General features: G+C 52.6%; 2 protein-coding genes across 2 annotated transcripts; both read right to left on the bottom strand.

Annotated features, from left to right (window-relative positions):
* Positions 1 to 13: 13 nt before the first annotated feature.
* Positions 14 to 1,368, bottom strand: NPPA (natriuretic peptide A). The gene is made up of 3 exons (XM_004311697.3): positions 1,249 to 1,368; positions 824 to 1,150; positions 14 to 299 (listed from the first exon to the last, which is right to left on the bottom strand). The coding sequence occupies exons 1-3, from the start codon at positions 1,366 to 1,368 to the stop codon at positions 288 to 290; spliced, it is 459 nt and encodes a 152-aa protein (XP_004311745.1). The 3' UTR covers positions 14 to 287.
* An 8,192-nt stretch (positions 1,369 to 9,560) lies between these two features.
* On the bottom strand, positions 9,561 to 11,588 carry NPPB (natriuretic peptide B). The gene is made up of 3 exons (XM_004311696.4): positions 10,820 to 11,588; positions 10,309 to 10,564; positions 9,561 to 9,749 (listed from the first exon to the last, which is right to left on the bottom strand). Exons 1-3 carry the CDS (start codon positions 10,943 to 10,945, stop codon positions 9,733 to 9,735), a joined length of 399 nt encoding a protein of 132 aa, XP_004311744.1. The 5' UTR covers positions 10,946 to 11,588; the 3' UTR covers positions 9,561 to 9,732.
* Between the last annotated feature and the right edge of the window lie 781 nt (positions 11,589 to 12,369).

Here is a 12,369-nt window from a genome sequence, read left to right as displayed (position 1 = left end):
TTCTGTCCGTGGTGCTGAAGTTTATTCATTTTCAAACCGATGTCAGTAACAGGTGATTAAAATTTAACGCATGGGTGGGAGAAGTGGAGAAGCCACAACTAAACCACTTTATCTACATTTAGCATAAAATGTGAGAAATGTTGACAGGAGGCTGATGTTTGAATAGGACACTCGTCACAACTCAACCTGATGGCAACGAGATGGGACAAAGTTGAATGAGAGATCCCAGGGGGTGAGGGTCTCTTGAAGTCTGCCGGGGGCCTGGCCCGCCTTTTCCTCCCTGGCCGTTATCTTCGGTACTACAAAGAGAGCAGAGACATGTTTGACTTGGTGACCTGCCTCCACTGGAGAAAGTCAGTTTCATAGGACCATGCTCCCTTCCCACCAGCCCCCGCTCCAGCTTGACGACCCTCTGAGTTCCACGAACTGGTAAACAAATTGCCCATTAGAAACTAGTAAAAGTCAATCCTGGTAAATTCCCATCCTTCGGGATCTGACAGTTCCTCGAGGGCCATGAACTGCCCATCAGCCGTACACAGGTGACTTGGCCCCGTGAACATATTAAGTTCCCGGTGCTCCTAGCAGTGACTTCTTTTCCTCTTAGCATTTTCTCAGCAGACTGTAGCTGAGGATGGTATCATGGTTCTGAGACTCATGGGGCACCTACCCAGTTGGGACAGAAATTTCAAAGGGAGTAAGCTTCTGTGCTGTTCCCTTTCCTGCTGAAGGCGTCCCCTGGTGGTATTCTTTCACAAGGTTTGAACCTCAACAAAACCACAATTTCCTTCCCGCCCACCCCATTTCCATCCGCAGTTCCTCTTACCCGGAAGCTGTTGCAGCCCAGTCCGCTCTGGGCTCCAATCCTGTCCATCCTGCCCCCGAAGCAGCTGGACCTCCGCAGGCTCCGAGGGGCAGCGAGCAGCGCCCTCAGCTTGCTGTTCAGGAGGGCAGATCTATCGGAGGGTTCCCAGGGGCCACGCCCAAGGGCACCCCCATCTCTCTGGGCTGGGTGGACCTCCCCGGTCCAGGGAGGCACCTCAGAAAGGGGGCTGAGAGGGACCCCAGCTTCCTCATTCTGATCGCTTAGTACTTGTTGGGGCATAGCCTCATCTTCTAAAGGCATCTTGTCCTCCAAATGGTCCAGCAAGTTCTTTACAAAAGGAAAACAGGGAAAGGGAGACGTCTCACTGCCTGGCACAGCATCACAAAGCCCCCTCATCCCAGACCGTGCCCCTTTCCTGGCCCTACCTTGAAATCCATCAGGTCTGCGTTGGACACAGAGCCATACACGGGGTTCGCTCCGGTTTGCCCTGGGAGCTGAAACGCCAGAAAGAGGAGGAAGCTCGCGGCGATGGTGGCGGAGCCCATGCTGGCGTCGGTCAATGGGTGGTCTGGTGCTTGCTGACTCTTCTCTCTGCTTTCCCACCCGTGGCCTTCCTCCGTCTCCGTCTCCCAGCTGCCCTGCGCCTCCTCTTTTTATAGCCCCTTGGCTCTCTGAGAGCACAAGAGGGATGGAACCCTCCCCATTCTGTCACTTGCAGCGATAAAGCAGCTGAGCGAGGAGCCAGCAGAAGATGCCCTTTTAAAGTTATCAGTCCAGCCAGCTCGTCACAGCCCCTCCGCCTTGAGCAGCTCCAACGAGCCCAGGACCCCCAGCTGCAGGAGCCACATTCTTGTTGATTTGCCTCAAGAGGTTCCCACTTCAAAGGTGTGAGAAGAGCAAAAAAGAGTCCTTGGTTATCTCACAGCGATGCCTCAGGCTTCTTTCTCATCAGCAGCCGGACCCACGCGGGGAAGCAGAGGGTGACGGTTGGCCGGCGCCCAGCTCCCCCGTTGGTTTGCGGCTCAGCTGTCAGGGACTCCAAATAAGGGCGGGAGGGGAGGAAATGGCAGGCAGCCGGCAGCTCAGCTCAGGACAAATTAGTCCAGATGCTCGAGCTGGCCTCGTACCTGACTCATTGGCAGCGAGGGCAGACCTCTCCCTCCACAGTGCTGTCCTGACACCTGGCTGTCACTCTCAGTGGTCAGGTGAAGAGGGAGTTATTTTTTAGCATACTAAGTCAGAACCAAATGTGACAAATTGTCCCAAGAACTCCACTCCTAAATAGAAACACAAGAAAAGTTTTGGGAACGCGATCATTCCTCTGCAGAGCTCCCCCGCTTCACCGCACGGCTCCCCCCAAGGCGCTGGGGGAGATTGGCGCTAAGAGGATACCAGCATTTTCATTTATAGAAGTTTGCTGCTTCTCAGACTCTGGTTTGAAGCTTGTAATGCCTCACATCTCGCCGGGAAAGCTCCCGTGGAGAAGTTGGCTGCTGGAGCGAGGTGGGATGCAGCTGTGACCCATGGAATTTCCCTTAATGCCTCCCATGTCCTTCTCCAAGGCCAGGCAAGGGATGAGCCACTGAAGCCGCCATTTTCCTGGTCCCCAAAAGAGAAGTACCAGGCAGCGAGCCTGTCCACATGTAATGAGTGGCCTCCACTTACTAAGCACTGGACTTAACGCTCTACACTCTTCAATGTAACGTATCCGGGGGAAACACTACACTTGAAGGGATGAGAGCCCTGCATTGCAGCCCCAAACAAGCCAAACTGCATACATCTTTGGGGCCTTGTTCTCCTCATCCGTGAGGCTCATAAGAGCTATTAATATGTGAACGTAGTTTGAAGTGGGAATTGCTATATATTTGCACGATGCTCACAATGGTTGTCCTTACTGGTTGGTTGGAATGTGCCGGGTACCGTGCTGAGAGCTTTAGACGGATTCTTTCCTTTTCATCACCAGCCCCAGAAGGTGGGTAGTATTGTCCCCATTCATAGAGGGACAGAACTGAGACTGGGAGCATCTGTCACTTGCCCCATGTCACTCGGCAGAACCAGGACTCGGACCCCAGGTCTGACGCCAACGCCTGTACTCTCCACCCACTTCCCAGATCCCGCTGCTTCTTTGCACGAAGGTTCCTTAACAAACCCTTTAGTCTCAGTTCCTGATTAAACACCACCCTAATCCCAGCCTCTCAGGTTGCCTCTGAGCACCTCCTCGCCTTCCCCCTGCCCTGGGACTGAGCTTTGCGTGCTTGGCAAGTCTGCAAGTATGCGGACTATCTCAGGAAAGCACCACATCCAAGCCCCATGACCTATTTACACACCTAACGTGTTTCAATCTACCCTGTAGAAGCTCAGGAAATGTGGGTGGAATGACAGCTCTGTCCTGGCCGGACCCTCCCCCAACTGTGCTCACTCCTGGGCTGATCAGAGATAGAGGCTGTTACGCAGTGAAAAGTCAGGAAATCCGGGCATTACGGGGCCAGGGGTCATGAGGGGTGTTTGGGGGGGTTTTATTCTAAAGGAGAAAAGATTTGGGTTGGCCAAACTCAACTTGAAATCTGAAATGAGCGCAATTCTGAGTAGGAGCGCTGGGGGCAAAGAACCGCTCTATCCTGAAGAGTCTCTGGAATGTGCTCACAGTTTAATAGCTGGGGTGGCAGTGTTATTATTAGCAAAGAGAATTCAGTGAGCAGTCACCCTGGGGGAACTGATGCTCCGCGCTGCGTGCGTCACACAGCCTGTCTCCTGGAGATACCCTTTGAGACAGACCTTTGATGCAGGCAAGACTTCCAGAAGGGCATCGTGGCGGGTGGCCTCTGCCACGGCTTGGCCTCTGGGGGCTGATGCGGTTCCTGCGTCCTGAGCCACTTCTGAAGTCTGTTGGTGGCCCAAGGAAAAGTGGAAATCCCGTCCAAGGTTCCAGAAGGAGAATTTCAGAATTTTCCCAGTTCCCTTTATTAAAGTTACATTTCGTCTTCCAGAGTGAAACTAGAGTGGGGCACGAGTGTCATTTGTTGAGTTTCTTCTATTGTTTTGGGGTTTTTGTGGAAGGTGGGTGGCAAAAAAAAGAATACTTAGGTTTATTGCCCTGACTTTGTATAGGACCAGCACCACCCCCTGCACTAACAGGGCCCAGGGCAAACAGATAATCCCCAAACACACTTACCGCCCAACCCTCTTAAAGCCTTTGACTCGTCCCTGAAATGGAAAATGCCTTGACGTACAGTTTCTCTTCATTTTCGTGCCCCTGTTCCACTTCGGGGGGTATGTGTGGAGGAGTTAATATTTAATGGGATGTTTAGAAGCCAGCCTGTGGGAGTGAGAGAGAAGAAAAGCAAAAGGTACGGAAGACCAGGCCCACCCTCCACCTCCACCTCTCGCAGTAGCTGAAAAATCAAAAGGCTTTATTTCCTTATCACTGGAAAGAAGTCATCTTAGTCATATGATGGAACAAAGGTTGCAGGTGGGTGGGAGGATCCAGAATGGGGTAACTCCAGTTTCTAGCCGAGTTTGGTTTCATGACTCTCCGTGGGGATGCTGTGGGCTACCTCGGGGAGCCATGAGGGCCCAGCAACGTCACATGTGGGCAGAACTGGTGTGAAAAACCCATCACATTCATGGGACAAGTCTGTTAGACCTAAATAGCCTAAAGCAGAAGCCCCAGTTGGGAGAAGTTGGTAGGACATTGGTGCGTATTTAGGAATGATTGCTTTGGACTTTGAAAACAATGTTCTGTTTCTCTGGTGCAACATGGAGGTCACTGAGACTGGAATTTGGGGGCAGCTTCCCCAGGAAAAAAGGCCCAAGATGAGTTGATTTGCTAAAGCTTATGAGGGTTCTAGTTCAAGGGAAGTAAGAGTGAGGAGCAAAGGGAAGTGAGATAGTGTATTAGTCAACAACTGCTGCGTGACAAATTACCCCAAACCTTAGCAACTATACATCTATTATCTAATAGTTCCTGTGGACCAGGAATCTGGCTCTGCTTTAGCTGGGTGCCCCTTGTTCAGAGCTCACACAGGCTACAGTTAAGATGTTGGCCGGGGCTGCGGTCATCTCAAGGCTTGGCTGGGGGTCTGCTTTCAAGCTCACTCATGTGTCTGTTGGCAGGTCTTCGGGTCCACACTGACTGTTGGCTGCAGATGTCAGTTCCTTACTGCGTGGACTTCTCCACAGAGATGCCGCTGACTTCCTTTAGGTACAGAGGGAAACATTATGTAAGCCATCGTCTCTCTGTAACCTAATCTTAGATGTGGTACCCCATCATTTCTGTTGTACTGTGTTCATTAGAAGTGAGCCATAATGTCCAGCCATACTCAGAGGGAGGGGATTACCAAGGGGTGAATACCAGGAGATGAGCATCAATGGGGGCCATCTCAGAGGCTGCCCACCACAGGTAAGGAAAGAGAAAGAGCAAATATAAAGCGATATGTTACCAAGCTGGTCACAGCTTTGCAAAAACAGCTTAGTGGTTGGTTGGTCAGCTGGTTGGACGTGCTGCACATCTCCAGAGAGCTCTGTGGAACCCAGCACCTTTGAACAGTCTACAAAGAGAGAAAAGGATGAGGGCACTGCATTAGATCCCTAGGGCTGCTGTAACCAAGTACCATAAACTGGGTATCTTAAAACAACAGAAGTGTATTGTCTCACAGTTCTGAAAGCTAGAGTCTGAAATCAAGGGGTCAGCAGGGCCAGGCTCCCTCCACAACCTGTAAGGAAGGATCCTTCCTTGTCTCTTGCAGCTTCTGGAAGCTGTCGGCAATCTTTGGCATTCCTTGACTTGTACATGCATCCCTCCAATCTCTGTCTCTGTCATCATATGACCGTCTTCCCTCTCTGTGTTTCTCTCTTTTCTTCTTATAAAGACACTAATCATATTGGAATAGGAGCCCACCCTACTCAAGTATGACCTCATCTCAACTAATTACATCCACAATGACCGTGATTCACAAACACCCCCTCCAGCATACCACCCAAGGACATACATGAGGGCCCACCCCTGCACCTTGCCCTCCCTAGGGGCCTCACAGGGAGGGGGAGTCACTCGCTGGCTAAGGCATGAAGGTTCTGCTCTCTCCCCCGATGCAGGAAGAACCAGATGGAGGAGTTCAGGGCAGGGAGGCCAGTTAGGAAGCTGGTGTGCCAATATGAGTGGTGAGGGAAGGAAGGAGGAGTGGACATGGTACTTGCCTGGGTGGTCCAGCCAAAGAACGGAGTCAAGGAAGATTCCAAGGGCTGAAGTCATCAAGGGTGGAGCCCTGGGAGAAGGTTTACTCATTCGGGAGTGTCATAGTTTGGGTTCTCCTGAATCTGAGACAAGTATTCAAGCAAAGTAGTTTATTTTGGAGATAATCCCAGGAAATACTGGCAGGAGGGTGGGGAAGTGACCAGGGAGAGAAGGAGTTTAGCTGCACGGATCACCGTGGGCAGTTGCAGCTTAATCCCAAGCCCCCCCACAGAGAAATCCAGTAACCAGTGAAAGATACACACCACCTGTGAACAGAGGGCTCTCTTGGTGTTGACTGAGTGTTGTTCCTGGTCCGTGTCAATTCCCCAGCACTTCCTGCCTGCCCGCAGGAAGTGGACTCTGGCTGCCAGAGAAAGTCCTCGGGCAGGAAAGTACAGTGCTGCTGGATGAAATTAGGGCTCGTGTGCACTGAAGCAGCAAGGGCAGGGGCTGTACTTGGCAGTGCCAGAGACAAGACACTGCGGGCACAAGGGTGGGAGCCAAGGTCCCATGGCTGAGATGTTCCAGGATGCCCAGGCAGCTGTATGGAGCCTGGCTCCTGACCCCACGGGAGGAACGGGCCACTTAGTAGAAAAGCACTGATCGCATGAAAAATCCTACAGAGACAGGGATAGAAGGTTGAGAACTGCAACACGAACAAAGACAAATGGCCAAGTTCATGACTTTGTTTACACCTGGTTCTGCATGAGGAAAGAATGCACTTTTCTTTCTTGCCACAAATCATTCTCAGAAGAGTCAAAGCTGGGAATTCCTTGGCCGTCCAGTGGTTAGGACTCTGTGCTCTCACTGCTGAGGGCCTGGGCTCGATCCTTGGTTGGGGAACTAAGGTCCCAGGTCCCACAAGGCGCACGGCGTGGCCAAAAAAAAAGTCAAAGCTGCCACGAGAGGGATGGAGAGGGGAATGCAGCATCAGTGACATGAGATGTAGCGTTCAGGCCCAACACTGTCCTGACTTCAGTAACCTCAAAACTGGAGACCCAGCAAAGCCGGTCTACCCTCTACCGAAGCTCCTTCCAGCTGTGAAGCCGTGGGCTAGGCATCCTTGGGCCTGTGTCCACCAACATGTCTTTCTGGGTAGATTCCAGTGACAAGGATCCACGGAGACACGTAATCTGGCAGCTTCTTTGGAGGACGAGCTTGATAATAGGAAAGTCAGGGAGGACAAGGCCATGGCTATAGCTACATGGGGATGTGTCTGAAGGGGCCAGGGTCACAGGTGAGAGAGGGCTGGTTCTAAAGGGCACCCATAGATGATGCATGTGCCACAGCACTGCCCCAAACACCAAACACAGGGGGAGCTCAATGAGATGTCACTTCATTGGGTACATCAGGCCACCCACTCCCCATCCTCCAGAAGACATATTTGCTTCCTTCACAGTTTGTTTTGGGGTCCTCTCTCCTGGACTTTTGCTTGGGGAAAAGGTTCAAGTAACAGGATATATCTGTATCATACATACAGACTCCACTGCCTGGGCCCTACTTATGGAAGAGCTGGACTTAGCTGGAAGAATTCTGAAGTGCTGGCTGGGTTTGTAGAGTGGGCATTCTGGGAGGAGGTCTGTCTTCATCACCTGAGCAGGGGGAGAAAGTTGCCAATACGCAGCAGCCCCAAATGGGGAACTGAGTGATGCCATTAAGAGGGGGAACTTCCAACCCACCAGCAAGCCTAATTCACTGGCTTGGGAAAGGTTGGGTTGTGCAGTGGTTAGGGGCCTGGCTGCTGGACCAGTATGCGTGGGCTTGAATCCTGGCTCTGCCACTTACTAACTGCGGGACCTGAGAAAGTCACATTACCTCTCTGTGCCTCGATTTCCCCATCTGTAAAATGAAGGATAATAAGAGTCCTTCCTGCATAGTTGTTGCAAGGATTAATATGAATTCATGGAACTGGGCCTGGTACATAGTGAGGTCTTTATAAATGTTAACTGTGCTAATTACTCATTACTGTCCTGGGTCAAAAACATTAGGCAGGGTTTCCCTGGTGGCGCAGTGGTTGAGAGTCCGCCTGCCAATGCAGGGGACACGGGTTCGTGCCCCAGTCCAGGAAGATCCCACATGCCGTGGAGCAGCTGTTCCCGTGAGTCATGGCCACTGAGCCTGCGCATCTGGAGCCTGTGCTCCACAGAGGGAGAACTCACAGCAGTGAGAGGCCCGCGTAGCACCAAAAAAACAAAACAAAACAAAAAAAAATTAGGCAAAGATGGCTCACAGTTTTATTGGAAAATAAGTTGGTCCTAAAACCTTACCTTCAAAATCTGAATCTCATTAGATATGTCTAATGCACACTGGGTTAAAATGAGAAATAACACGAAGACCCACCACTTCTCTTTCCCTCTCACTCAAAGAAACATCAGATGAGAACAGCAGAAAAGCCATAAGAGAGTCACGTGGATCTCTGCTCAAACCTCAGTGTTGGCACTTAGCAGCTGAATGCTTTCAGGTAAGATGCTTCCCTTTTCTGGGTCTCAGTTTTCTCATCCATAAAGAGGGGATAATAATAGTCCTGTCCTCCTGCAGAGCTGGGATCGTAAAAGGCATTCTAGGCAAAGGAAACTGCATGAGCTGAAGCCTGGGAGCCTGAAAGCAGGAGAGAGCTCTGCAGCATGACCTGGGATGCCTGGAATCCAAGATGCAGGGGAAGGAGGACCCTGAGAGGAGAGGGCAGTGACCTCTACCAGGACTCCCTGCTGATTAAGGCAACACAGTAGGATTCTAGTGCTTGTCTCCTTTTCTGCCTTGGAATAAAGGTCTTCTCCCTCTAAGGCAGAGAGGAAGTGAAGACGTGGGGCCCCGAAGGAAGGCACCCTGAAATGCTGGGCCTCTTTCAGGCACTTCTAAACTTATGGGCTCAGGAAATGAAAATGCTATTAAACTCAGGGTTTAGGAGCCGCCTTTCCAGGATGACATCAGGAATTGAAGACTTGAACCTGAGGTTTGGGGCAGATGGAGGGCTCACCCCCATCAGGAATGCAAATAAGCTGGCATATCTCCTTCTCTCACTCTCTTTCTCTCTCTCTCACACACACACACACACGCACACACACACCACACACACACACACACACAAAGCGCCCCCAATCTCTGAGAGCTTCTGGAAATGACAAATACAGGGAGAGGGCCTCTAATGGCAGAATTCCAGGCAAAGGGAAGGCTACTGTCAAGGGGCAGATACCTTGACACACACCCTCATGTCACAGGAATACATCAGGGCCCATTCAACTCCCAGGGAGAAACTGCCGGCCTCTGAAAAGTAGTTTCTGGGAAGTGCCTCAAGTGCTTGAGATATTTAGAGACCTTTCAGAGCATGAAAAGCCCTTAAAGCAAAGCAGCCACCACCCCCCACCCCCCCAACTGTTTGACCAGCCCTTGAAGCTGTGTCCCCGCCCCACCATTAGGACATCTTTGGGATCTTCAAGAAAACACAGGGTTTGACTGTTCTTCAATGACGGATTATTTTTTAGAACACTGAGACAAATCAATTTCAAAGGAAAAAGCTATAATATTGACTTTATTTCATCATGGAAAATTTGTGCTCAAAGATAAGAACCATCTCATATAAAACAACCAAATAAATAAATAAATAAGTAAAAATAAATAGGAGTTGCTTCAAAGGGGAGCAGGGGGTTGAGGGAGAATCGGATGCCGCCAGGACCTTCTCTTAATACCTCCTCAGCACTGTGTGGGGAAGAGAGAGAGTGATGATTACATTTGGGCGGGAGGCAGGCAGGACCTGAGCTCCCCCTCACCATGTGCCACCTTCAGTCCATCTGGATGTCTGAGGCTTTGGAATACTCTACCTCCCTGGACCTTGCTTTCCTCGTTGTAAACTGGGGATTGCCGTCCCCCTGGTGATCCTGCCCTCCGCCCTTGCAGCTCTAGACAGTTCAGGGGAAACCAGGAGGAAAAATGTTTAATACTCTTTCTGCGCCAAGAAGGGGCTGCCAAGGCAATTGACCGAATTACACGGATGTAATTCATGGGATGACCGAGTTACATCCTAAGGCGATTCTGCCCCTTTTGGTAAGAGAGGCAGGAGGGGGTTAGAAGGTGGGTGGGAACTCACAGGCATGGTAATGAATGTTGTCAAAATTTAATATTTCCAGAAAGGCGCTCCTTGACCCTGAGGACTGACGGCAAGAAAGAGTGATATCCAGGTGTCCTTTGCTCAAAGTTTGGTCCCGAGACTTCAAACCCAGAAAGGCGGCACGCGGTGGGAATGGGGGTGGGTGCTCACCATTGCAGCCCAGGCCGCTGAGGGAGCCGATCCGGTCCAGCCTCCGCCCAAAGCAGCCGGAGTCGCGCATCATCCTGGGGCTGCGTATTCCCCGCAGGGCCTGGAGGACGCTGTTGCCGGGCCCGAGGAGCCCCGCGGGGGCGGCCGCCCGGGTCTCCCAGGCTTCTGCGAGGCCGTGGCCCTGCTGAAGGGGGTCCAGGTCCATCTGCTCGGCCTGCAGCTCCAAGACCCTGCCTCGTAGACGGCCCAGCAGTTCCTGCGATGGGTGGGGGAGGCGGAGCCTCAGGAACCCGCACCTGGGCCCAGCCGCTCTCGATGGCGCCAAGGCAAACCGACCGCCTTGGGGACGGGGGTCCCCGCACCCAGCCTCGCCGCTTTCTCACTCTCTTATCACTAATTCCCAGGGGAGGGTGGGGACCTCTTGGGACGGTGGGTGGGGGTAGGGACCCGTTAATTGCTGCTGTCGGTGCCCTCCCGGCGAGCCGGGTTTACGCAGTTCGGCAGCGCTCACCTGTATCCCGCGCAGTTCCGAGGCCGGGCCGGGGCCACCTAGCGGGTAGGAACGACAGCGTGGCAGCGACAGGTGCAAAAACAGAAGGAGCATGAGCGCCCGGGGCAGCGTCGTCTGGGGGTCCATGTCGTTGGAGGGGCGGAGAGAGGTTGCCGCCGCTGCCGCTGCGCTGGGTCCCGGTTCACGTCTCACCCGCTGGGTCCTCGGGCAACGGCGGCCTTTTATCCCCCGTCCTGAGAGCCGGGCCGGCCCTGCCCCTCTGGGTTATCTCTGATTTATCGGCGCGTTCCGGCCCGGCCCGCTGAGCTCAGGGCGGGGGAATGCACCTCTCCGCGAGGAGGGGTGGAGGCCGGGGAGAGCAGGCCTTGTATAGAAATGGGCCTGGCCGACAACGGGAGCGCGCGGCGGGGGGGAGTTGGCGGGGTTGGGTAGACACCGCTATAGGTCCTTTGTCTCTCGCTTCCCCCTTTCCTGCAAAAACCCCGGGGCCTTAGAGTGTCTCTTTTCTCGTTCCTCCCCCCCGCATTCCTGGAGAGGGCAGAGGGAACCCCAGCGATCAGAGGCCCGACGCAACTGCCGGGCGCACGGGGTGACTCAGAGAAATCACAGGCCCAGCCGCCACCCCCGCGCCGCAGCGCGTCTTCCCTCCCCGCCTGTAACTCTCCGCACCTTGCTCGGCGGCGGGTCTTCCGGGCGCTCTGACCGCTGTCCGTGGTTCTGATCGCTCTGAGCCAACAACGCAAGAGGACTCGCTCTCCTCAACGTGGGTCTTGCCAGAAAGACAAGCGTGGGGCAGGGGCAAGAGACGTCTGAGACCCCTCTCCGCCCTCTCACAACCTCCTGCACTAGGATGCTAATTCTCCAGTGTCACCTGATTAAAAGTCTGGGTATGACAAGGAACTTCCGGAATGCTGACCCTTCTTCCATCCCTTAAAGTGTAGAGCTGATTTGACAGGAATTTTGAGAGGCAAGGCCCAGAGATGAAGTCATTCAGGAATGCTTCTATCACAGCTCCCGCAGGTGCCAACACCTCCTCTCTCCCACCAAGCCAACATAACGGAAAAAACAAGGATGACTGGAAGACGGTTATCTATTTGGTGGGACACTAAGGGTGTGAAGGAGTGCCTTCCACAAGGCCTCCTTCACCTGGTCGGCCATGATCTCATTCCCATTCGCAGGTGGTCTGTGCCTCCTGTCTGCGATTACAAAAGGGCCTCCATAGAAAAATGGCCCTGGGAAGAGACACTGCAGATTAAATCCCCCCTAAAGTGTGCATGACTGATGTCACCACCCCTACCAGATAACTTGTGCTGAGAAGCAGCAGGATGAGGGGGCAGCATGGTTTAGGAAAGGAAATGTGTCATGACGGAAGTGGAGAAAGAGGCAGCAAAGGGCAGAAGCTGAGACTTCTAAGCAAACCTGGCCTGAAAAATAGCATCTTCCAGGTATTGAGTGAGAAAATTGTTATTGTAGTTCTTCACTTTTCAGATAAGAAAACTGAGCTCAGAGAAATTAATCTGCTTTCTTTTCTTTTTTACATCTAAATTGAT

The sequence above is a fragment of the Tursiops truncatus genome, chromosome 1, assembly GCF_011762595.2.
Source record: "Tursiops truncatus isolate mTurTru1 chromosome 1, mTurTru1.mat.Y, whole genome shotgun sequence".
Taxonomy (NCBI): domain Eukaryota; kingdom Metazoa; phylum Chordata; class Mammalia; order Artiodactyla; family Delphinidae; genus Tursiops; species Tursiops truncatus.
Note: the sequence above shows the minus strand (reverse complement) of the source record. Positions and strands in the feature narration are given on the sequence as shown.

Excerpts from the sequence above, each read along its gene's own strand:
- NPPA (XM_004311697.3), bottom strand. The coding sequence starts at position 1,368 with ATGGGCTCCGCCACCATCGCCGCGAGCTTCCTCCTCTTTCTGGCGTTT. Across the intron at positions 1,151-1,248 it reads CAGACCTGATGGATTTCAAG|AACTTGCTGGACCATTTGGA; the intron begins GTAGGGCCAGGA and ends CCTTTTGTAAAG.
- NPPB (XM_004311696.4), bottom strand. The coding sequence starts at position 10,945 with ATGGACCCCCAGACGACGCTGCCCCGGGCGCTCATGCTCCTTCTGTTT. Across the intron at positions 10,565-10,819 it reads CGGAACTGCGCGGGATACAG|GAACTGCTGGGCCGTCTACG; the intron begins GTGAGCGCTGCC and ends CACCCATCGCAG.